The sequence below is a fragment of the Lonchura striata genome, chromosome 22 (genome assembly GCF_046129695.1).
Source record: "Lonchura striata isolate bLonStr1 chromosome 22, bLonStr1.mat, whole genome shotgun sequence".
In the NCBI taxonomy this organism is placed as follows: Eukaryota; Metazoa; Chordata; class Aves; order Passeriformes; family Estrildidae; genus Lonchura; species Lonchura striata.
Window position 1 is genome coordinate 9320399 of NC_134624.1, and position 27458 is coordinate 9347856.

General features: G+C 54.5%; 1 protein-coding gene and 1 long non-coding RNA gene across 8 annotated transcripts in view; one reads left to right on the forward strand and one right to left on the reverse strand.

Moving 5' to 3' along the window:
• Nucleotides 1-27458, reverse strand: part of KCNT1 (potassium sodium-activated channel subfamily T member 1) — a 75088-nt gene that overhangs the window by 29964 nt on the left and 17666 nt on the right. For 3 of the 7 annotated variants that reach the window (XM_021543627.2, XM_021543628.2, XM_021543626.2), the window contains exon 1: nt 7472-8427. The exons of 2 other annotated variants lie outside the window; for them this stretch is intronic. In XM_021543627.2, the coding sequence (XP_021399302.1) occupies nt 7472-7620 (149 nt within the window). In that variant the 5' untranslated portion in view covers nt 7621-8427. Of the gene's footprint in view, nt 1-7471; nt 8428-27458 lie in introns of those variants that run through there. 2 more of the 7 variants (XM_021543630.2, XM_021543629.2) reach the window with 1 other exon arrangement.
• LOC110477649 (uncharacterized) lies at nt 15043-26112 on the forward strand. Its single transcript, XR_002466619.3, has 3 exons — nt 15043-15248; nt 25168-25320; nt 25945-26112. It is a non-coding gene; the product is annotated as an uncharacterized LOC110477649 (long non-coding RNA).

A 27458-nucleotide genomic window follows, 5' to 3' on the forward strand; every position in this document is an offset into this window, starting at 1 on the left:
GCAGCACCTCCCAGCCAGAGGAGCAGGGCAGGGAAGGGTGGAGAAAGGAGAGGAGCAGAGGGGGAAGGAACTTCTTGGCTGCTTCACAGACAGCTCTGCCCCCACCTTGCAAGCTACAGCCCCTGACAAAAGGGGAAGGTTTTATTAGAAGGTGAGGAGACAAAGGCACATTTATTATTAGAACAAAGCCATAATAAAGCTTGCTTATGTAAAAGGGAGAGCAATCACCTGCCCACCCATGCTGGAGGCATGAGCAGCACCTTCCACCTCATCCTGCCTCCTCAGCTCTGCAAAGGCAGGTCCCCCCTGAGCTGGGCAGGGTGTGCACAGCACCCCTGGGCCAGCAGGACCAGCTCCCTCCTCGCCAGCCCCAAGCCCAACTCTCCTGCAGCTCTGCCAGGCTGCTGTGGGACACGGCTGGCATTCAGCTGTGTGCCTCATGCAGATAATTGGAGGCCAAACACGGTGTTCCAAGTGCTCCAGGATGCTCAGAGGGAGAGAGCAGCACAGCACAGCCCAGCCCAGCCCAGCCCAGCCCAGCTCACACAGGGACCTGTTCCCCACAGCAAACTCTGCGCCTTCACCGCTGGCTCCCGAATTTTTGGTAAATGAAGAGCATTAAAAATTCACTTCTGCTGGTGCATTTCCTATTCAGCTTACAGCCATCCTTTGCAAACAAACACAAACATTCATGCCCTGATTTGAAGCCTCTGGAAGTTGCAGACACAAGTAATGACCTGCCAACAGCACTCTTGGCTTCAGGCTGCTTTAATAACCACTTGCAAGGCTCAGAGGCATTTCAAGACCGAGGTGGAAAGGTATTAAATCTGATGACTTTCTTCCCTGCCTCTAGGAAGGATTTAATGCCTTTTTACCCTGATCTGGAAATGCCTTCATGACAGGGTCAAGGCAGGGGGGTGAAGATGAGCCAAGCCGGGTGAGTGCCTGGGGAGGCTTCCCGAAGCAGTGCTCATCCTCCAGAGACAGGAGCTGCACCACGGTTCCTACCATGCTGACAGTGAGAAACTCAGCCCAAAATAGCCCGATGTGAGAAGGACAGATGGGAGGAGATGAAAAAAGAAAGTAAAGAGGGGGAGAAAGAATGAGCAAGGGGAAGGGGAAAGCGAGAGGAAGAGGCACATGTCTGCGAGAGGGGAGGGAAGGGCAGCTCCCCTTCCCGCTGTGGGATGGAGCAGGGATGACCCCAGGGAAGGGGCTGGAGTCTCCAGCACCCCTGGTGTGGAGGAACTCAGCCAGCTGTGCTGGTGGACAGCTGGAAAAGCCAGCAGCACCTGCAGAGAGCTGCAGAGGTGCCCCAGGGCCGGGCAGTACCTGAGCAGCTCACCGAGAGTGGCTCAGCTGCCTGCCCGGCTGCTCTTGAATCACAGGAGTGCCTTTCCTTGGCATTCCTCTGCAACAGCCACAGCACAGCTCAAACACAAAGTTTGGGAAGCAGCAGCAGCGCTGATCCCAGCCCAGGGTCCAGCCTGGCTGTGCCTCTCCCAGAATCAGCCACAGATTCACTGGGGTCACCAAATCCACCATCAAACCTTTCCCCCAGCACTGCCGAGCCCACCACGAAGCCATGTGCCCACAGTCCAGGTGTGAACTCCACCTATGCCAGGGCTGGACAACCTTTTTGGTAAAGAAATGTTGCCCCAAATCCAACCTAAATCTCCCCTGGCACAACATGAGGCCATTTCCTCTTCTCCTAGTGATTGCTTCTTGGAAGAAGAGTCCGATCCACCTGGCTACGAGGTAGATGGAGAGGGCAGGCACAGCTCAGCCTGGGCAAAAAGGCCCTGCAGATGCTCAGGCTGCTCTGACACAGCTCCCTGCCTTTGCTAATGAGCTAAATGAGTCCCTCAGTCCTGCCAAGTGGCTGATCCTCGCGGGGGAAGGACAGTGGGCAGGTTTGGAGGTGGGATACGAGACCCTGGTGTGCCACAGACCCTCACGGCCCCCTCAGAGGGTGCCACTCTTACAGGAAAGCCTGCCCTGAGGGGGGAACGTGCTAATCCCTGTGCCCTGATGGGACCCGATGGGGATGAGGATCCCAAAATAGACAGAGCAGGAGCCCAAGTGCTGAGTGTGGCATCCTTAGGTGTGGATCGTGTCTGCTGTCAGGGCTATGTAGGGCACCGAGCTCCTCAGCACTGCTGGCGGCTCCCCAGGGCCGTGGGAGGAGAGCTCAGCTCTTCCAAACCTCAGCCTGCTCCCCGTGGCACCCAGCTGGGGGCTGGCATCGCCCCGTGCCCACAGGGCGAGCCCTGTGTGCCCAAGAGAGCCTGGGCTTTGAGAAATGGGCACGGGAGCACCACCAGCACGGCCAAAAGCCGAGGAGCTCCGGCTGAGCCCCGGATGGGACACGGCCATGTCAGCGCCCTCCCTGCAGAGGAGAGGCCACAAAGCTGGCAGAGGAGCAGGGATGGGGCACTTCCAGCCCTTTGGGGCACTTCCAGCCCTTTGGGGCACTTCCAGCCCTTTGGGGCACTTCCAGCAACTCCAGGGCAAGGAAAAGAAGGAGGCTCAGGCCCCGACTCTGCAGCCCAGGGAGGAATCGCTGCCGTGCTGATGAACAGCTCTGCTGGGAGTGAGGGATGGAGCTGCCAGCAGGGTTTGGGATCATGTCCTGATCATCAGCATCCCGGTGTTTGTGTTTGGGATCAGTCCTGATCATCAGAACCCCTGTGTTTGTGTATCCCTGTGTTTGGGGTCAGTCCTGATCATCAGCATCCCGGTGTTTGTGTTTGGGATCAGTCCTGATCATCAGGATCCCTGTGTTTGTGTATCCCTGTGTTTGGGATCATGTCCTGATCATCAGAACCCCTGTGTTTGTGTATCCCTGTGTTTGGGATCAGTCCTGATCATCAGGATCCCTGTGTTTGGGATCATGTCCTGATCATCAGCATCCCGGTGTTTGAGTATTTCCCTGATAGCCAAGCCCAGCACCGGAGCTCCCTGCCCTGCAAACACCCTCAGCATCCCCAGAGAAATCCCAGAAATGCCAGCAGGGCCACCTCCCTGGCCTGGCAGAAGAGCCCAGGGGAAGCACAGCCAAGGCTGACAGCAGAGGGGCTGCTCAGCCCTCCCCGGGCACAGCGGGCACACAGCCAGGGGAGGGCTGGGTGCTTGGAGCCCAAGGCTGGGAGATGCTCCAGGGTGGGCAGAGATCAACAGCACAGCCCACAGCACAATGCCCTCCACCCAGACATACCCCAAAAAACACATCCCAGCCTGGCCTGCCCAGCCCAGCAGAGCAAAGCACATCAAAGCCAAAGAGCTTCATGAGGAAAACGTGTCAGATCCCCCAAATTCTCTTTTTCTCCATAAAGGCTCCCCCAGCCATGCCCCAGCCCTCCCTCCCAGAGTGACACTGATGGCCCCAGCTCAGGGAGAGCAGTGCAGGGCCAGGTGTGGCACAGACCATCCTGACACCTCCAGCCTGCTCAGATTTCGGGTACAAACCCTCATCCCCAGCCAGCAGAGAAGCAGCAGAAGACCCAAGGCAAACCCCACCCAGGAGATGTCCCTGGCACAGCATTTCTCCTGCACAAAACCACCTCACCCAGAGCTGAGGCAGCAAACCAGCACAGTGGCATTTGCTGAGGACAGAGAGAGGGCTCTGAAAGGTCTTGGCTTTTGTTAAAGAAACGTTAAAAATAAATAAATTGCCTTTTTGTCCCTGCAGGAGGGAATTCCGCAGCACGGCAGCGGTTCAGCAGGGAATTGTGTCCCATGGAGAGCCTCACCTGGAGAGCTCCTGCAAGCACTGAGTGGCTGCAGTGGCTGCACTGGCCAGACTGGACCTCTCCGTGGTTCCTTTGTGTGCAAATGTCAAACAAAAAGCCCCACATTTATCTGTTTGTTAATTCCAGGCTGCCCCTGAGGGGGAACAAATATCCATCAGTCAGAAATTCTATTTTCAGACACATTTGGGTGAATTCCTCACTCTCTGGAGCGCTTTACCTCCAAGAACCTCACGTTAAGCTCAGCCTAGCAGAGAGATGCTCGTTCCCACTGAGGAGACTCCAGCCACCTTGTTGACTGTAACAGGGCTGAAGCAGAGTCCCATTTTTTCCTGCCAAAAATATCTCAAACTGAGAGACGAGGCAAGGCTGTGGGGGGTGTGCAGCCTGAAGGAGAAGGAAAGGGAGGGAAGGATCCAGCTGCTGCCTTGGGCTGCCCGATGGGAAAGCAGCAGCCAGGCTCCTCTGGGACACACAGCAAAAGGACAGGAGGGAGCAGGTACAATTATTCACCTGAGAATGAACAAACCCAGCACCCAGAGAAGCTGAGAAATGTCCAGTGAGATGTTCAAAACTCAGCAGGACTGGTTCTGAGCCAGCTGGGACAACTTTAAAGCCGGTCCAGAGCAGAGCCCTGCAGGTCCTGTCCAAGCCCAGCTCTTCTGCAATGCTAATCCTCCTCCCAAACCTCACTGTTCTCTTCCCAGCAGCTCAGCAAACACAGCTGAGGAGCCGAGGGCAGGCCCACGGGACAGGGAGGGGACACAGAGCCCTGCCAAGGGCTGAGGAAGAGTGTCCAAACCAGACAGCAAACAGGAATATTTGCAATCCCTCTGGAGTCCCAGTGTGCCCTGGGACTGGCAGTGGTCAGAGCTTCCCCTGCTTCCAGCAGAGCTGCACAGGCAGGACATGGTTCTCTTGTAAGAACCTTTGTTTGTGTTTTCAAACCCACACCTGGGGTGCTACAGGGAGATTGTTGGTCCATGAGCTGGGATCCAAAGAGATGTTTGCATGTCCTGCCCCCTGCCAGCAGCTCCTTCCCAAACACGGAGTGTGCAGCTCTGCTTCCCCTTCAGTCCCCCAGCACAAGGGACAAACCTGCCTCAGGAAAAGCCTGCCTTGCAGGAAGGGACTCAGCCTCTCCTGGCTGCTTCCAGTCACTGTCCCCCGGTGCCAGGGGAGTGCCAGTGCCCAGGCAGCTGTTGTGCATGGCCAGGAGGCTCCCAGTCCCATCCCCATCTCACAGCAATCCCTGGCACACAGAAATATCTCCAAGCCTCTTTGCCGGAGGATACTTCCACAAGGGCTTGTCCCATCTCACCTGCAGGTCACCAGACACAGGAAAATGTCCCTGTCCTGGATGCCCGGGGGCAGTCCTGAATTCCCCTTTTTGCTCCCCAGCTGTGCGGTGGTTTTTCCTCAGATGAATTCAAATCCTTTCCTCCTGTTTTGACTGGGAACCCCTAAAAGCTCTGAGATGCCGCAGTGACTCAGAGTAAGGAGGTAAATAAAGTAGGTGAGAATAGATTTCCCTGGCTTCAATCATCAGGAGGAATCATTTGCATCCTGAGAACACCCTGTAACACACATCTCCTTCCACCATCACCTGGAACCCACTCCCAGCTCCCAGGGACAATTGCTGCTGACTTGGTAACGCTGCTGGAGTCTGGCTTTGGGAGACAAGAGCATCTCAAACTCGCTGCTCATCCCTTCCAAACCAATCCTCCTGCCTTCGTTGCAGCAGGGGAAGAGAAGTGCAGAAATCTCGACCTTAATTGCCAACTCACTGTTGGGAAGCAGTGCCCAGGGCAGGAGGAGATCCTGGCAGAGAGAATCCAGACACGGCAGGGCTCTGCACAGGGGCGTCAAAGAGCTCCACCAACTTCTGCACCTCACAGCAGCAGTCTCTCACGACAAGATTGCAGCAAATCTCTTAAAATCTAGGTGAAACCCAGGGAATTTGGTCTTTATACAGCCCTAGGGCACCTTCTCTCGAGGGTCCACCGAAACACCGCAGGGGTGTGATTTTTGAAATTGTTGCCCTCCAGACCCAATAGCGCCTTGCAGCATCCCTGCTTTATGCTGTGCTCCCACAAAAGACGAGGAGGATCAGCCCTGGGATGAAGGTTTGGCCCCTGGACTTGGGCAGGAATCCACCAACCCCTGGGTGCCAGAGAGGAGCAACCCCTCTGGCTGTTTCATCACTGCTGAGCAGTGGAATGAGTTTGCAGCAGTCTCCCAGATGTGCTTTTCTGGCCCCTACACATCTGGTTTGACCACTGGCCCTGTCCTGAGGGGACAGCACCAGAACCTGGGAGAGCACAGAGAGGAAGCTCCAAAGGCTTTGCCCACAGCGGTGCTCAGGAGGCGTCCTCAGAGATTCGGGTACCCCCAGCACAGGTCCAGCCTCGGTGCCTTTTTACAGCAGTGAAACCAAGCACAAAACCAGACCCCAGACAGCCTGACCAGCCCCGGGAGAACACCCAGACTGCCAAAACATCCTGAGACCACACCAGCTCCAGGGATTTAGTCCCACTGCACCCACGATGCCCACTCAGCCTTCACACCTGTGAGCCCTCGCCTGGCAGAGGCAGAGGCATTGCCCCACCAGCTCCCAGTGTTTCCTCCCCAGAGCCCTGGCACCGGAGCCATCTGGAGCGCTGGCACACCATGCCAGGGACACGCTCCCAGCTCCTCAGTGTGCCAGGGCTCTGCCTCCCAGACCTGGAGACTGAACATGTGCCCGGCACCGGCAGCAGCCGCGCCGGCGCTCCCCAGCACGCACCTCCCTCCTCGGCTTCCCCGGCAGCACCTCGCTGCTGGCCCTGGCTCGGTGCCACCCTCCCCCCAGATATGCCAAGAGGCAGAAGCTGAGGCATTAATTCATCCCAGCCTAAATCAAACAAGTAAAATTCCCCTCCGCTCCCCGAGCAGGAGCTTTCCTGCCGTGCTCATTTGCACCAAATTACATCCTAGAAGGCATACAGTACACAGTCACAGGTGAGGCAGCATGGACGGGCTGAAGGGCTGGCTAGATGGTGGGAAAAGAATGAAACAGAAAATGGAACGGACAGAAGGAGAACTGAATTCGTGACATTTGCATCCTCATCGTAACCAGGGGAGCTGGCTCCTTCCGAATCGCTGAAATCCCAGCGCAGCGCGTTCTCCTCCTCCTGGAAAACAGCTCCTTCCTCGCTCTACGCTCAGCTCTGTGCTTGCAGGAAGGCTGCAGCATTTCCTATGGCAGCTCTTTGGGGTTTTTTATTGCAGTTACAAATGAATTATTGCTCAGATGGGGACCGAGCATCTCTCCTGCCACACCAACATGGTGCTAATGCACAGTGTGTACCGTGGCGTTGGCAGTGTAAATAAGCTCGGGGTTTCTACTGCACAGGGAAGGTGCAGTGCAAGTTAACAGTGCTGTGTGGCAGCCCCACGGTCTTAGGCTGTCATTCAGACATGCTTCAGGCATATAAAATTTAAAAAAAAAAATCAAGAAGCACCTATAAAAAATTTAAAGGATCTGGTTTCCTTCTGCTCCAGCTCCCTATTTCATAACACAACTTTAGCGCCGGCGTGGCTCTTTAACATAGCTCTCCAAAGGATTTGATCCACCACCCCTCCAGCCCGTGGAGGCACTAATCCTTTCCCTCTCATTTAAAAGATAAAAGGTGCAGCCTCCCCCGCCCGGCCTCCCCAGCAGCACTGCAGTCCTGCAATACCTTTGTCCGACATCACTCCCCATGGATCCCATCCTCCGAGACGGTAACAAGGGGCTCACCCCGTGGACATCTTCTGTCGTCGCTGGTGGGACGGTTTTGACGTGGGAATTGCTCTCTGAAGGGGAATTCTTCAGCTTGGCTCTTGCCATCCTGCGAGCCTCGGCTGCCTCTGTGACTTGCTCCTGTTTCCCCCCTGAACTCTCTCGTACATAGCAATCCTCACCGCAATCAGTTCAGGGCTGTCGGCACGTACCATCTCCTTCCTTCTTCTCTCTCCCCAGTCACGGCTGCTCAGTGGAACAATCCTGCCCTGTACATTTATTTTGGTAGTGAGGGGAGTCAAGGCAAACTCTCCGGCCTTGCTGCTGCAACAAATCTGGTGCAAAGCCGCCGAGAAAACATCCACGATGCAGAAATCTCTGAAAGGGCTTTGTTTGCTAAATAATGAAATTGCCTTGCCCGACTCTGTCAAAAGAAGGATTGCGCTGCTCTTCTCACCACAGGCAGGGCAGGGGCTGAAGGATTATTTTTTTTCCCCATCACTGTTTTTCGGTAGCAACACGAGGAGGAGGAAGCTATTTTATCTCATTCCGCTGTGTACAGAGCAGCGTGCACACTGCGTGCCAGGGAACAGACTCAGCAGGTTTGGCTCTCTCGGCCACAAAGCAGCAGAGCTCTGTCCCCTCCTAAATGCACCCTCTGGGAAGGAAGCCAGAGAGGAACTGGCTGCTGCTCCCTGCGAGCGGCCAGCGGGGCTCAGTTCCTGCTCACCTGGCCAGGCAGGTGTGTGTCACCTGGCCCGGCGTGACTCACCTTTCCCTCTTCAGGTGACAGCAAAATCTGCTGCTCCTTCAGCACTCTTGGCATCCATTTCTCAAGATATCCTACAGAAAAGGGAATTCAGCGTGGCCGGGGGAGAGATGAGCTGGAGAGAACCCCCGAGTGCACAGGTGGGATTGCAAAGGACTGGGGAAAAGGATCGTGGATCCTTCCCTGTTTTGGGAATGCCACCAGTGCAGAGCTGCCCCTGCTTGCCTTTGATGGCAGCCAGGAGCAAAAAGCATCCTGGAGGTGCCACAGCCTGGGTGGGGCACAGGGCTCAGCACCACGGACAGCAGTGTCACCACAGCTCAGTGTCACCCAGCTCCTGCCATGGCACCCCCAGCGTGCCAACCCCACCCCAAGGGGTGCCAATGCCACCCCAAGGGGTGCCAACCCCACCCCAAGGGGTGCCAACCCCACCCCAAGTGGTGCCAACACCATCCCAATGGGTGACAACCCCACCCCAAGGGGTGCCAATGCCACCCCAAGGGGTGACAACCCCACCCCAAGGGGTGACAACCCCACCCCAAGTGGTGCCAACACCATCCCAATGGGTGACAACCCCACCCCAAGTGATGCCAACCCCACCCCAAGGGGTGCCAATGCCACCCCAAGGGGTGCCAGCCCCACCCCAAGGGGTGCCAACACATCACACCAGGGCTGCCCCGCGGCCCAGCCCCACTGCAGGGCAGTGCTGCCCCTCTGCAGGCTGGAAATAAAGAATAAATTCACTGGTGGCCACCACGTCGTGACCTAAACCAATGCCAATAGTCAGGCTCCACACGGGATTTCTTTAAACGTGGCTGTACAAAAAGTGAGTGCAAGGGTCGGGGCAGAGCTGGAACCTGCAGCTGGGAGCAGGAGGCTGGGAGAGCAGGGCAGGAGCTGCCCTGGATGGGAATTTTGGGATTCAAGTGCTTTCCTTTCAGAATGAAGGGCTGACAATTCCCTTTGGCACAGCTCCATGCCCCAGCCTCACCTTCCATCGCTCTGCCAGGCTGTCAGAACACCCCGAATCACCATCCCGTGCCAAATTCTGGGAAGAAAAGGCCAGTCCTCTGCTTCTCCCTGCTGCCAGGAGCTGTCAGGCACTCTGCCCTCTGCTCTTCCCCCTGGCATCAGTACCCAGCCATCATTTGCCCCGTGGCACAAAGGCAGTGCCTGAAAATTTCCTGTTAACCAAATCCTGGTTTCCCTGTTCACAGCGTTATTTCTTAATGGGATTTCACCATCCGACATGCTTTGTTTCTGCATTTTGTAATGCAAAATGGATAAAAACCCACAGCCCTTTTCTTAATGTGCCAGCTTTCAGTGTACATTTAATTTCTTGTTTTGCCTCAAAATGATTCATTAGCTCAATACATTAATTTTTCACCCAAGTCATTCCTTTCTCCTTCATGGTTTGATTCAGACTCTTCAATTTATTGCTCCACCTCTCTTCACTTCAGGGTGTTGTCCTCAAACACCAAATTTAATCTGTCAGCCCTCTGGGTTGGAACGTGCCCTGATAAATCCTCCTGGACCAGAGAGCCACTGGGATGGGGCAATCAGGTGTCTCTGACCAAACAGCCACAGCCCGAGAAGAAAATCTTTTAGATAACTCACTATAAACTGCCTTGAGACCCAACAACAAGAGGCTGCAGAGTTTTTCTTTGGAAGCTTGGGTTGGAGGAGAGACATTTCCACCACACGAGACCCCAGAGCAAGCCCAGGGTTCTCACACTGGGGGAGAAGGGATGTGAGCAGAACCCCTGAGAGCCCAGCTGATCCCCCAGAGCAGCTCCTCTGCTGTGCTCCATCCAAAACCACTCCTCTCAGCAGTGCAGCGTGTTCCCAATTCTCCTCAAGACCTCTCCTCTCCCTCCTGCTGCGCCCAGGGGTGAAGCAGAAGCTCCCAGCAAAGGCAGCCCAGCACAGCCAGCACAGGCAGAACGCTCCCCTGGCAGGGAAGCAGCTTTTCCTAGAAAGAGCCGTGGCTGCCACCCGAGCCAGCCCTGCAGGGACACGTCCTCTGTGCCCCTGCCCAGGGGACACGGCAGCACGTCCTCCGAGGGAATCCAGGGGAAAATCCAACACAACACAACCTCGGCAACACCAAAGCCCAGATAAGAATTCCTCTGGTCCAGAAACGCTTCCCGAGCCAGCTGAATGCCAACCATCTGACTGCAAGCCAGGAAAGTGATGTGTAATTTTAGTTTGAGAGCCCATTACAAAGTGCTGATTTCTCATTTCAGCATCCACATTATGCAGAGACCACTGCTGTGGAGAGATGGCTGGGAACTGCTGAGCAGCAGTTGCAGGGGTAATAATATTTCAGAAAATAAGATTAAGGGAGAAGCAGATTCTCCATTGCTCTTAATTGAATCCACGGCAACTGCATTGTTAAATATTCTCCCTTTTATCAAGACCACTTTTAGTCCTGGCTGCCAAAACTCCCTTTCCTCACGTATCCAACTTATTAATAATAAAGCATCGCCCTGTCCATTAGAAGGAGTTGATGATACAGGAAGGGGTTGAGTTTTTCCCATTTTCTAGCAAACAAACCTGCTCTGTTGAGATACAACCCTGGGTGTTGTTTGCAACACCCCTTCAGGGAAAGCCAGGTTAATGTGTTGTAAAATCTTGAAAGGAATCAGCCCTGCAAAAACCATTCCAAACCCACAAGAGGTAACCTGGGTGGGAAATCACACTTTGGAAGTCAGAGCCTCAGAGGAGGTGTTATCAGAGCTGCTGCTCTAAGGAGGGGCTGTGTTCATACAAATAAAGTGTTAACTCCAGGCACCCCCAGCTGCAAAGCCATTAATGCTCATTATTATCCCCCAGGAACCCCTGGCCACACCTGGCAAGCAGCTCCAGGAAAATCACCTTTCCCTGCATGGCCCCTGTGCCTTCCTGTGCCTTTGCAGAGCAACCCTGACCTCCCTTTATTTATTTAATAACACCGAGGAAAAACAAGATCCCGAGTAATTTATGACTGCCACAAACACCTCCTGTATTTCAAGACCCCAACAAATGTCACAGCGTGACATTATCAGCTCAATAAACCTCAGGGGTAAGTAATGCTCAGTTAAATGCACAAAGCTGCCTGGCACAGCCTCTTGCTGGAGTGTTTTTCACAAAGTGCACAAGGAGCAGCTCTGCCCTGAGCTGCCAGGGAATGCCCCACATTGTCACCAGGCACTCTGCAAAATTGCTTTTCAAAAGCTGCCAAGGTTTGGAAGTTGCCAAGGCTGAGGCAGAACCCTGCAAAAAAAAACCCCATCCCACTGAGGACCCTGCAGCCAAGCTAGAAAAAACAGCAGCTGAAAAATCCCTCTGCAGCAGAACTGCCTGGAAATGCCCATGTTTCTGAGAAAATCTAAAGATTTGATTTTTTTTTTCTCTGTTCACTAATCGTTCTCTATCCCAATGGGAAGTTAAAATCACAGAAAAAGGAGCTTCTGCTTCCTCACCAGAATGTTTTTTCCTCTGACATTTGTCTCAGTGAAAATAGTAAATTTGCCAAAAAGAAAAAAATAATTAAAAAAATAAAGAAAACAAAAAATGTTGGTGCTTCATCCTCTTTCTCTGTGTAGAACTTGGCCTTTCCCTGCCTGTGCAGTGCCAGAGCTGCTCCCACACACACATGGACACCCTCGGAGCCCGCAGGGACTGCCAGGGTCCCCTCAGCTGCTCCCCTGCCAGCACACCCTGCTCAGGAGTGCCCAAGGAACTCTTTTCCTAACAAAGCAGCTCCTTCTGCCAGGATCTGTGAGTATCCATCAGCTCCTGGAACTGCAGTTAGTGCGAGCTGAGCCCAAAGAGCTCCAGTTCCTTTCACTGTCAAACATACAGTACCAATACATTGATTAGCTCACATCGTGGATATTACAACCTACAGCAGATGCCTGGGAAGGGATTTATGTAGGTATTTATTAATAAAAGTGCTTTTAGGAAACACTTTTATCTATTGATCCCGAGTCAATTAAAAAATCTTCTCTCCATTTTCTCTCCATTAGCCTGGAGAGGAGAATCCTCCCTGGCATGGGCGCAGGAGCTCAGCAGTGCTGGGAGAGCAGCAGGCTCTGTCAAAGAGGAAATCTGAAATGCTCAGAGGATCAAAGCCCTCCTGAGGGGCTGCAAAAGATGGGGTGGAGGAGGAATCCTACCTGCCACTCCCAGAGAGGGCGTCCAGGTGAGCTGGGGTTGTCCTTTTTGGAGAAACACGGATCTGTGGGACATCCAGGTGAGCTGGGGTTGTCCTTTTGGGACAGACACACATCCATGGGACATCCAGGTGATCTGGGGCTGATCCTTTTTGGAGAAACATGGATCTGTGGAGCATCCAGGTAAGCTGGGGTTGTCCTTGTGGGAGAAACATGGATCTGTGGGGCATCCAGGTGAGCTGGGGCTGATCCTTTTTGGAGAAACATGGATCTGTGGAGCATCCAGGTGAGCTGAGGCTGTCCTGGGGCTGATCCCCCTGGGAGAAAAATGGATCCATGGGGCATCCAGGTGAGCTGGGGCTGATCCCCACAGGAGACACACGGATCCATGGGGCTGGTGCTGCTGGAGCAGGGCCAGGGGACGCCCCAGCCACACTTTGCAATTCAAAGCACTCACACACAAAGCTCCTGTGCCCTCTGTGCCCCGGGGTGCTGGGTCCTGCCTTCCCCACTCCCTGCAGCTGAGTGCCAAAGGTAATGGGAGGATTTCCCAGGATTTTGGTGTCCTTGGAGGCGAATCCCTCCAGTAATGGGGTGTGAGCAGCAGGGCAGCACTGAGAGCACCTCAGGGACTCTCCCACCTGCACTCACAGGCCTTGGTCACTCACTGCCCATTACTGTCACACCAAGAGGCCCCAGCCAAAAGAAGCCTCCACCTGCCTGGGCTCCCTGCAGGCTGGAGAGGGCCAGGATGCACCAGGGGGATGTAGAACAGGACAGAGAAGAGGGGGGAAACACCCAAACCTCAGTGACTTCACAGGAAGAGGTTATGGCCTCTTCGAGTCCTCCCACTAAGCAACTAATCAATGACTAAAGGAATTATTTCAATGGAATTTCTCCATGCGCTACACGGGGAGCACTAAGGATCAGAGGGCACTCGGGAGCTGGGAGAATATTGCCAAATAATGGGCTTTGAGCAGCTGGAGAGGGGAAGGACAGGGGGAATAACCCCCAACAGCTTTCAGCAGGACAGCAGGGCACCAGCAAAGCCACGCTGTGCCCTGCCTCGCCTTTCTGTTCCCTCCTCCCTCTGCCTTGGCAGGGTTAATGCCTCGGCACCACAGGCTCTGACGAGTTCCCTGAGAAGCCATCAGATGGATCTACACCACTTCGAGCTCCCTGGGACTCCTCTCTGACATTTGTCTTTAAAAAGCAACGCCATTCATATGAAAAGTTGATTAATTCCACTCGTTATAATTAGGCTCACAAATAAAAGCAGCTATTCCCCCCTGCTCACAGGGGGGATAATGGTCCCAACCCTTCTCACGAAAGCCTTGCGCTTCCAGGGGTGAGAAGCTCTGCACCGAGCACTAAGTGTTATTATTAAACTGTCATTAAAAGCATTTCAGGAAAAGTTCACAAACTGCAGGGATTTCTGTCATCGCAGCATCTGGCTGGGACAGCAGCTGAGGGCTGCTGCCAAAATCACAGAACCAAATTCCCTCTCTCCATTCCGGAGTCTCAGCCGCAGCCACGTCCACCTTTGCAGGGGATTCACCTCCAGGGATCTCTGCGGGATCCACGGTGGGGCTGGGGGGCTGCTCCATCCCCCCTGCACTTCTGGGGGGTCCTTGGCATCCAAACCGACCCACCAGGAGAGTGGGGGAGCACCGGATATTCACTGACACCACCACACATCTGCGGAGACCAAGAGGGGCCACAGCAAGCACCAGGAAGATTCGTGTGACACAGGCAGAATTTCACTGCCTCTGTTTTATTCCCTCATTTCCCCCATTTGGCCTTGGCAGCTGAACCGGGCAGCACAACCCAACAGCTCCAGGCAGCAGCTCCTCAGCAGAGTTTGGGAGACTCCTCCAATAAACCGGAGCAAGGGAGTTTTGGGGAAGGAGGAACGCTTTGGAAAGCACAGAGGAGAGTGTATTTAGCAGCTGCAAGAGAGCTGGAAACAGAAGGAAGCCTTTGAAGAGCTGGGCTGATGGAGAGAGATGGAAAAATTATGTAAAGTAAGAAAACACATCCAGAGCTTGCAGGCAGGCTGTGAGCCCAGAGGGGGACGGGCTGATACCAGAAGAGCCTTTGATTTCTCTCCTCTTGCCAATGTACCCTGAATTAACATTTCAAATGCTGACAACTTCCACATGTTGGGGCTTAAAGGAGAGGACCGAGAACTCCAGAAACTGCCCAGTAATAGGAGCAGTGCCCTGAAATCTCCCTCCCACCCAGAGGCAGGAGGCTGCTCCCAGTGCTGGGGCTCGGTGGGTGCCCAGCAGCCATGTCCTGATGGATGGGGGCGATTCCCAAAGCAAACCCCTGGATTTGGCTGGCGGGGAGCAGCCCTTACGTAAGTGCTGAATGAATCCCAGAACTGTCACCGCAGCCCTTGCAAAGGCATTTTTACCTCTCTGAGTGTGGCTCATCAGCGACGAACACGAAAGCTGCAAACCCAGCGCGGCAACTCGCGGCTGCTGAGCAGGGAGAAGGAGAAATGGAGCACGGCCGGGCAGCTGCTGAGCAAATCTCCCTTCCCACTCCTGCGTGCCCCTGACAGGCTCACGAGCAGAGCAATGCGAGCCTGAAGCGTTTCAGTGACTCCCCATCCCCTCCTGCTCTGCTGGCAGCTTAAAGTGGCCGGGGGCAAAGGGGAGGGAAGCGTGTACCTGTCGCAGCTGCTCAAGGCAGCGAGGAAATCAAAAGCCCTCGGGTCAAATCTAAATATAGATGTGCAAGGGAAGCATGAGAAGTGTCCCGGCAGAGCACAGCAATGTGGCACGGCCAAGGCACTTTTCCAGGTGAGTACATAACGGGGTCACCGTGCGCCTCCCGGGATGGAATGAGAGCGGGGCCGGGCACGGCTGGGCTGGGCAGGGCTGGGCAGGGCTGGGCACGGCAGGGCTGGGCAGGGCAGGGCTGGGCAGGGCTGGGCACGGCTGGGCAGGGCTGGGCAGGGCCGGGTAGGGCTGGGCTGGGCTGCCCGAGCCTGATTCAGCCCCGGCTGCGCTGGAGCGGAGCAGTGCGGGCACCACGGGAGGGAGGCGGTGATGCGCAGGGCAGTGCCAGGGCAGCGCCCAAACCGGGCTGGGAGGAGCTGGGGAGTGCCAGGGCAGAGCCCAAACCCGGCTGGGAGGAGCTGGGAAACTGGCAGGGCAGCACCTAAACCTGTCCCGGAGGAGCTGTGGAAATGGCAGGGCAGCACCTAAACCTGTCCCGGAGGAGCTGTGGAAATGGCAGGGCAGCACCTAAACCCCACTGGGAGGAGATGCCAGGGCAGCACCCAAACCCGGCCCGGAGGAGCTGAGCAGGGCAGCATCCAAATCTGGCCAGGAGGAGGTGGGGAAATGGCAGAGCAGCACCCAAATCCAGCCGGGAGGAGCTAAGGAGATGCCAGGGCAGCACCCAAACCCGGCTGGGAGGATCCGAGGAGGTGCCAGGGCAGCACCCAAACCCGGCTGGGAGGATCCGAGGAGGTGCCAGGGCAGCACCCAAACCCGCCTGGGAGGAGCTGAGCAGGGCAGCACCCAAATCTGGCTGGGAAGAGGTGCCAGGGCAGCACCCAAACCCGTCCCGGAGGAGCTGGGGGGCTCCGGGCTCCCCCAGCCCCAAAGCACCGCTGCTCCCCCGCCAGCAGCTGCTGCTCGCTGCTCCCAGCAGGGATGATCATCTTGGCACCAGAAATGTTTAGGGCTTTAAGCGTTTGTGCAGCGCCTCCCCGCCTGTCCGAAAACACCTTGGAAATGCCCCTGGGTGCCCGCAGGAGGAGCGGGGTAGGAGAGGCGCCGTGCCCGAGTTGTGGGACAGGAGGAGCAGAAAAACCACCTGGGGCGGCAAAATTACAGCGTCAATTCCTTAATATCCCCCCCAGAGCCTTAATTACCGGCCATTCCTTCACGTCCCTGCAGCCTCCCCCAGGCCTGAGCCCCGCGGGTGCCTCCGGGGCCGGGATTCCCCCTCGGTGTCCTCGTCCCGCTGGGGGGACAGGGATGCTCTGGGTACCCTCGGTGACCGAGGGCAGGACAGGCAGCAGCCACAGCCCCCGTGGCACCTTTCCATCAGAGGAATTCCTCGCCCGGATTCAGCCCAGCTTCTCCCGGGGATGTGGCAGGCATCCAGCAAAGCGGCCGGAGGAGCCGGCGATGCCGGGATGGAGACAGCGCCCTCGCTGCTGCAAACTCCCCGGAGCCGCCTGGCAGAGCTCACCAGCAAGCGATTTCACAGGGACTTTCGAAATGCCACAGTGATTCCCACTCTGCAGTTTTAAAAGACTCCAAGTTTTGGTTTTTTTGTTCCCTTTTTAATATGTTCTTGCAGCAGCTTTGCTTTGAAAGTATTGAAATCGTAATGTGGTGCAGAGCAGCGTCTGCCTATTAAATGGTGCTAAGGGTTTCTGCTGAAAAATGTGGAGAATTCTAGCGTCTAAAAACTTCCACAAAACTTCTAAAAAAATCCAAGGAAAATGATTGACATTCAAAGAAGAAATTTTGGCTTTGGGGCTCTCCATCAGCACTGCCAATTATGTGTCATGGTAATAACATTTTCTTCCCTCCCCAGGGTCGCTGGATGATGCCAGGTACCATTTCCCATACGTTTTTTCATTTCTCTCAGCATTCTTTTTGTAATACATTATATAAGACAGAGAAAATGGCAAGTCCCCATACAGAGGAATTCACAGTGTGCTGCAGAAATGAGGCATGAACTCCACGGAGTCTGTGACAGCCTCATCAGGCTGTGTGGGCAGGACTAGAACAGGGGGTTGTGCCAGACCATTGATCTCCAAGAACGTTTCTTATTTTAACTTCAATGAGGAAAACTTTGCTTACCCATCAACATCCTGCTGTAGCTGTGGGCTCTGCTGTGAGGCACGAGGCCCTGCAGCCAGGGGATTGCAATACCCAAGTCACACTGGTGCTGCCCTGGATGTGACAAAAACCATCTCTCTTTCCACATCCAGCCAAACAAAGGGGTCAGCCCTGAGGCATTAAAAGGAAAAAACAAGGATGTGTGAAACTGTGTCCCTGAGGAAGAGGCCCCAGGAAGTTTTGCACCAAAACTCCTGGAATTCCCCCCAGAGGTGCCTCACACATGTCAGAGCTGCCTGCCAAGCCAGGGCAGGAGCCAAAGGTGAGCTAAAGCCACAAAAGGATTTTAAATTATTATCAACCATTGCCTTATCTACCCATCAGCTTTTGGTTCAACTGCCATGACCAAATCATCTGGTGGAAAGGGAATATCCACTCCAGGAGCTGGTGTGACAGCAAATGCTGTTTCACAGATCTTGGCTGCCTTGAACATTTACAGTAAAAAGCACAGCAAAAAAAAAAATGCCTTGGCCTGTTCTCATCTCTCACATAAAGACAAAAAATGAAAAAGAGAAGGCTGCAATTTTTTACACAGTGTCTCCTTAAAGACTGATCTGCAAACATCATCCTCTCCATTTATATCCATGCTGGCCAGGCAAAGGCTTTTAGGACAAAGGATGGTTTAATAAACAGACATTTGTAACAAGTGCCAGAGCTTGCAGCTTCATCATCTGGAAAAGAGTCGATTAAACCAAGTGAGAAACTCCCTGATCACTAAAGGTGTCTAACGGAATTAAAATTGAATTATATCATGATTAATATCTTCACCAGCATGTTCAGCTGTACTCCTTTCTCTCCCTAAAATCTGCCTGTGGGAAACAGAGCATAAAAAGCTTAAAGTGGGGAGGGGAAAGGCTTTAAAAGTTTGGGTAATTGTTCCAGCTCACCAAAGCTTCTCAGTAAAAGCAGCCACCAGGTCCCAGGGAGGATCTTGGTGCTCTCCTGTGCTCACTAACCTGTGCTGGAACACAGCACTGGCTGTGCCTCTTGTGAATCCTCCTCCTTTGCGAGGGAACGGGGGATCCCAGCAGCACATCCCTGGGAAAGGGCACAGGACTCCGGCAGCCTCTGCTCCCCGACTCACAATTCCCTGTTATGGAGAGGAACATCCCCTCTCTGCCTCCTCCCTCTGGATGGAATCCCAGTCCTCCCTCACTTCACTCACCCCCTGGGCTCTGAGATCCAAGCTGTGCTCTTTGCCAGAGTTTTTGGTGGGGTTTTTTTGAGCTCTCGCCGTTGGGAAGGAATGCAGCCGTCGTGCAGGTGCAGTGGGGCTGGCACATGGCTGCAGGCAGAAGCATTTGTGCTGCTGAACCCTGGAAGGCTGAGCATTCCTGAGGCACAGAGCACAGCATCCGACACTAAAAACCATTTACAAGTTCTTAGCACGAAAGAAATATTTCCCATTAGAGGCCTAACAAGAGCTGCCTGGAAAATTGTGTTTCCTCTCAATTTTCACACAATAGCTGCTGGCAATAAATCTCCCCATCAACACTGGGCAGTTCTAAGTGCAGTCACTGTGTGAGAAGAATCCAAACAAAGTGACAATACTGAGCTTTAAAAGCATTTTGGGGGAAGATGAAAAGGAAGAAATTGTTGAACTACAGCTGTGGAAGAGGCTGAGGAACTGTAATGGCTTTTGTGTGACCATCTCACACTCGCAGTGACCCCACAGAGCAGCAGCTCCTGCAGCAGAGCCTCCAGCTCATGGCAGTCCCTGAACAGCTCTGAGATGACAGCTTGAGGTATCTCCACTCTGGAAAGAGACTGTAAAATCTTTTTCCACGCAGAAAAACCTCATGGTGCTGATTTACTGACCTGGAACTGATGGGTCTTGAGAGACTTGAGAGAAGCAGGGATGAAAGGCTGGGTAGGGAACACCAACTTCCCCTTCCTTGTGAGCTGGCTCATGAGTGAGCACATTCCTGCACTCGTGTGTGTGTGAGCACCTCAGGACAGGGATGTTCCTGTGCCAAGGAGCTGGAGCTGCTCCAGACGAGCAGAAAGACCCATCCCAAACCATCTGAAGTGGGAGCTGAAATGTCAGAGAAGGCCTCGACTCTCAGCAGCGTGGGTGTGATTGCATCAAGCTGTAATGAAGCAAATCCATCTCCAAAATCCAACTTCAGGAGCACTAACTGAACAGCTTCCTCCAAGAAATGCCTTCCCAGAGCCCAGCTGCAACTTCGTGCTGAGAAATGCGGGCACCACCTAATCCCCACTTCTGTTCTTGAGCAAACACCGTGACTGTGCATTAGAAACACCAAACTAAATTAACACCAGTGTCCATGCCAATTATTCCAATTAAACTCTCTTCTAAGAGCCAATTACCACCCATTTTATTAAATGAGAAAATTTTCAAACAATACTCCCATACAAAGCTCTCAGCCCAGATGCAATTATGCACTTCACACGTCGGCGCTGGACTCTGGGCAAACGAGTTTCTCTCCGTCTCTGCAGTGCCACCACAAGCAGAGTTTGTCTGAAAGGAGATTTAGGTGGTGTTTTAGCTCTGAAAAGCTGTATGTGGGACCCATCTGCAGGTCCCTTTTCTGTTTAAATTGTTTTTTGCTCACCTACGAACCAGCACGGTGCATCAGTGAAAAGGCCACTCAAGTTCTCTTGCTGTGGGGAGCCACTGAGGCGTTGAGCACAAGGCAGAGTGGCTCAGCAGACAGGAGGAGAGCTGGAGCAGGATTCCCACAGCTCCGAGGAGCTCACGCTCCGTGGTGGAAAAACGCCCACTTTTGGCAAAGCCCTGCCTCGCTCGTAAACATTCCCCTGGGGGAGTTTTTTCCTGCTTTCTGACAGGATAACACATTTCTCAGCAGTGTCACTCCTGCCCACAGGATGGCAAGGTCTCAAGCTGACATTTGCTAAACATCTTCACCACCTGCTCCCCAGAAATATTCGTCTCTCCTAGACAGAGGAGACCTTTTCTCTGACAGCTCCTGCCACCAGGGAGGTGGCACGTACCTGCACGGAGCCACCGAGCTGCAGCTGCTGCCTGGCACGCCAGCAGCGGGTGCTGGAGCCACAGGGGCACTGCCCTGTGGCTGAGGCTCACACAGGGCTGGGAGCAGCACACGGGGCTTTGGCAAAGTCCACTTCTGAAGGCAGAAACTGGTTGCAGCTAAGCTCAAGGAAAGCCATGTGTTGGGGAGGATGAATGTTGGGGCCAGTCTGTGGGGAACGCTGTGCTCCAGGATGGCTTGGATGGATGGAGAGATGTCTGAAGGCTGCTCTTAGGATATCAGGTTTATTAGGGATGGAGAAAGGTCCTGCATGGAGCTGCCAGACGCAGCACGTGGCAAGGCCTGAGGGGATGGGGGAGTGGAGAGACAAGGGGTAGAGGGAGACAAGGGGATGCTCCAGGAGAGGGTGGAAGTTCCAAGAGGGTGGGGGTTCCAAGAGAGGGGAAGTTCCAAGAGAGAGGAAGTTCCAAGAGAGTGTTTGGCTCCTCAGGGACCCCTTATCAGGGGGCTTCAAGGTGGGCTGGAACAAGACTTGGGCCAATGGGGTCAGGGTGGGGTTACAGGTGTGGGATGACCCATATATTTTGGGGGGTGAGATCGAACAGTCCATTTGACTTTGGGACCTATCTGTAGGTAAGGGCATTGTCCAACCAGCGGGGGGGATTATTTTCATCCTGGCTGTACTATTGTAAATCTTTTGCCAGGCAATCATATTTATTCATCCTCCCCAGCATCTCCCCCGTTACAGCTTCCCCACAGCCACGCTCTGCCGGCAGTCAGCGGCTCCGGGGCTCTCCCAGCGAGGAGAACTCCCTGCCTGGAGGCAGCTGCTGAACCTGCAGAGCCACACTCGCTGCTCCGGAGGCTGCGTGGGCTGCAGGAAATGCTGCAGAGGCGTCTAATCCAAACACAGCCACGCTCCCCAGCGCTCCAGGATGGGGAAACACCAGCCCTGCAGCCCGGGAATGGGAATGGGAATGGGAATGGGAATGGGAATGGGAACAAGCTGGGGAACTGCCCCTGGGAGCCACAGGGGGATCACCACCCAAAGAAATCCACACCCAAATCCACGAACCCCGGCAGATCCCAGTCACGGTCACTCACAGAGGACGTGCTTGGGGTTGGCCTCACCTTAAAGTGAAGCTTTTTTAAGAATGCTGCTGTTGAAGCAGTGCCTGAGAGCACACAGCACCCGTGCCCATCCCCAGAGGTGCAGGAGGGGGACAAAGCCCATCCTGGAGAGAGGAACTCATCACAGCCCTCTGCAAACAGGAGCGGCTTTGAGGGAACCTGGGGGTTCTCTCAAATGGGAAGAGGAGAAAACGGCACACGAGGAAGGGAGGATTCAACCTGCAGAGCCATGTTTAACTCCAGGAGTTTGGGACGTGCAGAGAGGAGGATGGCAGCAGCTTCCTCAGGTGCCTCGCTGGGTGGAGGATCCCAGTTTCCAGCCTCGGTGACTGCCTGGACAGGAGATGAGGCCAGAGCCACCCCTGGCTCCCCTGGAGCCCACAGGCAGCGTACCCAGCACCTCAGGGACAAACACCCCACAGCAGCCAGCTTGGCATAAAGCTACCACCAAAAGCTCAAAGGCAGGTGACAACAGAGGGTCCAGGAGAGAATAAGAAAATGCCAATTTGCCTGGATTTGTGGAGGAGCTGGACAGGAGTGAGGAGTGCGCTGGCCTCCAGAGGGCCCCTCTGCAGTGAGATGGCAGAGCAGCAAGAAAACCATCGTGATAAAGGAGAATAAAATCCTGCCCAGCAAAGCAGGGCAGCGGGGCACAGAGAGAAGGACAGACCCTGGGCAGAGGTGTGACACAGGGGACAGCCTGTGTCTGAGATGGACACCCCCAGTGACAGCAGGAGGTGTGCAGAGCACGGGGGACACCTGCATCTCCTCCACCCCTTCATGTGACACCCAGACCCCCGGCCAGGGACACAAACCCCCCTCTGGGTGGCAGAGGGAAGAGTCCCAGCCCTGCTCCTCACCCTACAGCAGCCCCAGTGCCAGGGAGCTCCAGCTCCATCCCACCAGAGCGTGCCACACACACAAGGGCAAGGTGACAGGGTGACACAGTGACATGGTGGCACAGTGACACGGGGCAGGCAGGCAGCACCTCACCAGAGCCCAGCTCCAGGGAGAAAACCAGGATATTTCTGCAGGATAACACCGGTACACACCCAACCCTCACTATTTCTTACCCCACGTCAGGTGAGATTTTAGAGCAGCGCCGCGAAGGAAAGACGTGATGGAAGCCCCCAGCTTCACTCAGGGACACCTGGCTGTGTCCCCACACTGCAGCCAGTCACCTCCCCCAGTTCATCCACGGCTCTTTCACTGCGGTCACCCCGCTGGCCCCAGAGCCCAGCGTGTGCTGCTGTCCTTCCCCACCATCCCTTCCCTCCTCCTCCCTCCCTCCGGCTGCGCCCACGGCCTGGCCCGGCTCTGAACCCTGCATGGCTGCTTCGTGTGCCCCATCCCTGCCCTCCCACACAGCTGCTGCACGCAGGGCAAACCAGCAGCCCACGGGGATGGGGAGAGCACCAGCAGGATGTGCCCTCGCCGTGGCCAGGGAGATCCTGTTCCGTGGAGGAAAACATCACAGGAAGGACACGAGGCGAGCACCACTGCTGGGTACCCCAACACAGAAAATGCATCTGGCTGCAGAAACTTCCATCCCTACACTGAGGGCTGGCACCCAGCAGGCTGGGACCGACCACAGAGGGATGGTCCTGGGGATGTCCCAGCCCCCGGGTGCTCTGCCCATGCACAAACTTTGCTCCTCTCACAAAATGTCATTTCCATGTCCTGCTTGATGGTCAGCAAGCAGCTCCAGGCTGTTTTCTCCTGAAGGGAGAGGAGCAGATGGTCTCTCTGGAGCAAGACAGAAGTAAGACCAGGCAATTGTGGCCCCAGTGCAAGTCCAAGGAGGCAAAGCCAACTCAAAGCTCCTGGAGTTCTTCCAGAAAGCCACGGATGGCCCTTGCAGAGCCCGTCTGCCCCTGCACCACATGGCTGATGGAAAGAGAGCAGAAAATAACTCTGAAAAATGCTTGCAAGAGTTGCTTCACCCACGAGTCCAGACCTCAGGCTTTAAAGGACAAGTTTTCTGAGTTTGAGAAGTCTGGAAAACACTGAACATTGGAAAACATTCCTCTAATCTGCTGCTAATGTGCTAACACTTAACACCTGTGGCATTTCTGCCTCACCAAGGCCTTGCATTTCAACTCCATCACCACAAAGTTCTTCATTATCAATTATTTATCACCTAGAATAATTAAAGGGGAAATGCTGAACCTGCCAGGGGATTTGCAACCCTGAAACCCTTCCTTCCAGCCCTCTGGCTATGCAGGGGAGATCTTAAGACATTGCCACTGAGGTTGTGGGGACAGAAGAGAGAGCAGAGTCTGCCACCTCCCCACAGAGTGGCACCACAGGGACCTGCCTGCTCCAGCAGGCTGGACTTTGATCATCTCCCTGCAGTAAAACAGCCAGCCATAAATTTGCTAAAATGGCAACAAAAAGCTTCACAAACAGAAGAAATGAGGTCACGGAGCCGATGAAATTCAACGTTATTATACAAAGTCTGATGTAGCAACGGCATCTAAACTCTGAACTCTCTGAAAGATAATTTTTTTTTTTTAATTGCAACAGTGCAGCAAATTAATGGACTGATAACGGAGGAAATCTCTGGATTTGGGGACTGGGAGGCTGCACTGCCAACCCTTGGTGGGCAGCCTGGGAGCAGCTGGCAAGAGCCTTGCCCAGAGCCTGTGTGAGCCACCCTGAGCTGTCAGGCAGGAGCAGGACGAGGTCTTTTATTTGCACATGAACACCTCCACCTCTGCTCTGGAGCCAGACAAGTGCCAGTGGAGCAGAGGCAAATGCAGCATGGCAGGGAAATCTGTGCTGGCTGCAGGGCTTCCCTGGCAACGTGTTCCCATCTCTCCTTGTAGGCAGTGCTGAAATAGTGCAATAAATAAAGGACTGCTCCTGTCTGTTGGTGGGATTTCTCGGAAGCAGAGGTGTTTGGATTCAAATTCCAGCCTTTCATTCCTGTCTAAGCCCCTCTGCTGCAGAGACTACAATAAAATGAGTGAGATGCCTCACAGGAGCAGGTACAGCAGCACTTATTGGAAATGCAGGTGAACCTGGTGGGAAGAAATGCTGATGTCTGACTCCAGGTCAGAAGGCTGAATGATTCCTGTTTTATAACTATGCTGTAATACATTAATATACTATTTAAAGGAGATACTAAAGTTACAAACTTACTTTTTCTAGCTACCATATCTAACTCACAAATCATGACCCTGAGAGTCCAGCCCCAGGTGGGTTGGATTGACCACCAGGCTCAAACAATCCTCACCAGAATCCAACCCAGCAATCACCCCAGGTAAACAATTCTCCAAACACATTCCACATGGGAAAAACAAGGAGCAGAAATAGAAATTGCTTTCTCTTTCATTTCTCTCTATGCACCTCTATGAAAAATCCTGAAAGAGAGAAGAAGGTGCCTGCCACACCAAGTTATTCAGACTCTGCTGCTGATCTCTGTCCCCATGGCCACACAGGGGTCTGAGGGAGCGCAGCTCACACCTGAGCAGGGCTGGCAGGGGCACAGGGCTGGCAGGGGCACAGGGCTGGGCACAGGGCTGGGCACAGGAGGACTGGAACCTCCGTGTCCCCCAGGGCTGCACACAGGGGATGCCCGAGCTGCCTGCACACAGCCAGGCACAGAACAGGTTGTGCAGAGGAAAATGAGCAACACCTTCAGAACAGCAATAAATGATTCCCCTTGGGCACAAAATGCAACTGCGATGGGAGGAAGTGGTGGGCAAACACAGCAGTAAAATTTAATGCATTCTCTGCAATTACAGCTCCAGCTGCCAAGTTGTTTCCTGTGCTGTCACTACAGCAGCGCTGACAGCTTCGGCCCCAGCCTGACCTTGCAGCCTCACCCAAAGCAGCAGAGCCCTGCTGGGATCCCTGCGGGCACAGGACCCGGCTGTGCACCCCAAATCACACTCCTGGTACATCCCTGAGCTGAAGAGACCCTGGGAGATCCCTGCCAAGCTTGGACATCCAGCCAGGCTTCTCCCCTGGCTCCCATCTGGGAGCTGCTCCTGCCCTTTCCCTGCAGCCCCAGGCAGAGAGATGCACCAGAGATGCCCCACCAGGCTCCAGAGCCATGCCAAGAACACCTGGAAGGAGTTTTATCCCACGGCACGAGCCAAAACTCCAGCATTTCTCACGCCCCTCCGCGCTCTCCTTGCCAGGAAATTTCTCAGTTAGGATTTTCAGTTCTGTACGACTGGTTGAGGGGAGTAAAACAATTCCTTTTGCCCATGTGTTCAATTTGCCATGAGTTAGGTCAACGCCAGCCCCCAGGGGCTGCCCTGGGAACGTGCCCACCCCACCAAGCACCTGCAGACCTCCTGCCCCTGCTCCCCCCTTCACTCAGACAGGCACCTTCAACACCTTGAAATGTTGTTTTCTCTTTTCTAGCCCATTCCCCCGACAAATAGAAAAGAAACCAAAGGGAAAGTAAATAAATGGGAAAAGAAAACCACCCCAGGGAGGGACGGAAATTTGAGCCCACAGTGTTAAATTGCACTAAATAACTGAAAATCAATGTTGTTCTTCCTTTTCCTCAGGGCACAGCCATACACAGCAGCACTCCAGGGACACCTCTGCTCATTCCACCAGCCTGCTACGTGCACTTTCTTTTATTGCAAGCAAGGGCCCACTGCTGACAGTGAAAACAATATCCCTGGAAAAAAGCAATGGCCATTTTTTAAAATAAAATAATAGTTACAATTACAAGAGAACTGTGTTTCTTCTTTGCTCTATTACTCTCATAATTTTCCTAATACTCCTGCTAATGTCCAGAGGTACCTGCCTTGAGATGAAGACACAAGAGCACACCAATAGCTACGAGGAAACATCAATTAAAAAACTCCAAGCAGCACTGCAATTAAGACACAGCATTGGGAATCATGCCTGCAGCCTTTCGGAACAACTGGAAAAACAAACCTCAATTAAGACTGCTATCATTAAAAAATCTGCAAACACGAGAAAACCCAAATCAGTTTTCTAGAGCTGCCTCAGGCTTCCAGCGCTCTCCCTCCTGGTGTATCCCAGCTGCAGCTGGGCTGGGGAATGCAGTGGCAACATCTGGATTTGCCTCAGTTAAGGGTGAGGAGCTGCTGGAGAGGAGGTGCCCGCTGCAGGCAGGGCTGTGCACTGTGGGTTGCATGGTCACTGCTCCCTGCCAGGGGACAGCAGATTTAGGAACACCAGCACCCTGCCCAAGGAGATTCCCCCACCCTGCCCAGGCTCTGCTGCTCCAGACCCACCACACCACGTCCCGTGAGAGCCACGGGCGTGCCTGGAGGCCTGGGATGCTCCTTCCCACTGGATCCAGGAGCAGGGATGGCTCCAGAGGGAGCAGGGATGGCTCAGATGGAGCAGGGATGGCTCAGGGGGAGCAGGGATGGCTCAGATGGAGCAGGGATGGCTCAGATGGAGCAGGGATGGCTCAGGGGGAGCAGGGATGGCTCCAGAGGGAGCAGGGATGGCTCAGGGGGAGCAGGGATGGCTCAGGGGGAACAGGGATGGCTCAGATGGAGCAGGGATGGCTCAGGGGGAGCAGGGATGGCTCAGATGGAGCAGGGATGGCTCAGATGGAGCAGGGATGGCTCAGATGGAGCAGGGATGGCTCAGGGGGAGCAGGGATGGCTCAGGGGGAGCAGGGATGGCTCAGGGAGAGCAGGGATGGCTCAGGGAGAGCAGGGATGGCTCAGATGGAGCAGGGATGGCTCAGGGAGAGCAGGGATGGCTCCAGAGGGAGCAGGGATGGCTCAGGGGGAGCAGGGATGGCTCAGAGGGAGCAGGGATGGCCCCAGAGGGAACAGGGATGGCTCAGGGGGAGCAGGGATGGCTCAGGGGGAGCAGGGATGGCTCAGGGGGAGCAGGGATGGCTCAGGGGGAGCAGGGATGGCTCAGGGGGAGCAGGGATGGCTCAGGGGGAGCAGGGATGGCTCAGGGGGAGCAGGGATGGCTCAGGGGGAGCAGGGATGGCTCAGAGGGAGCAGGGATGGCTCAGGGGGAGCAGGGATGGCTCAGGGGGAACAGGGATGGCTCAGGGGGAGCAGAGCTCCTGCCAAGG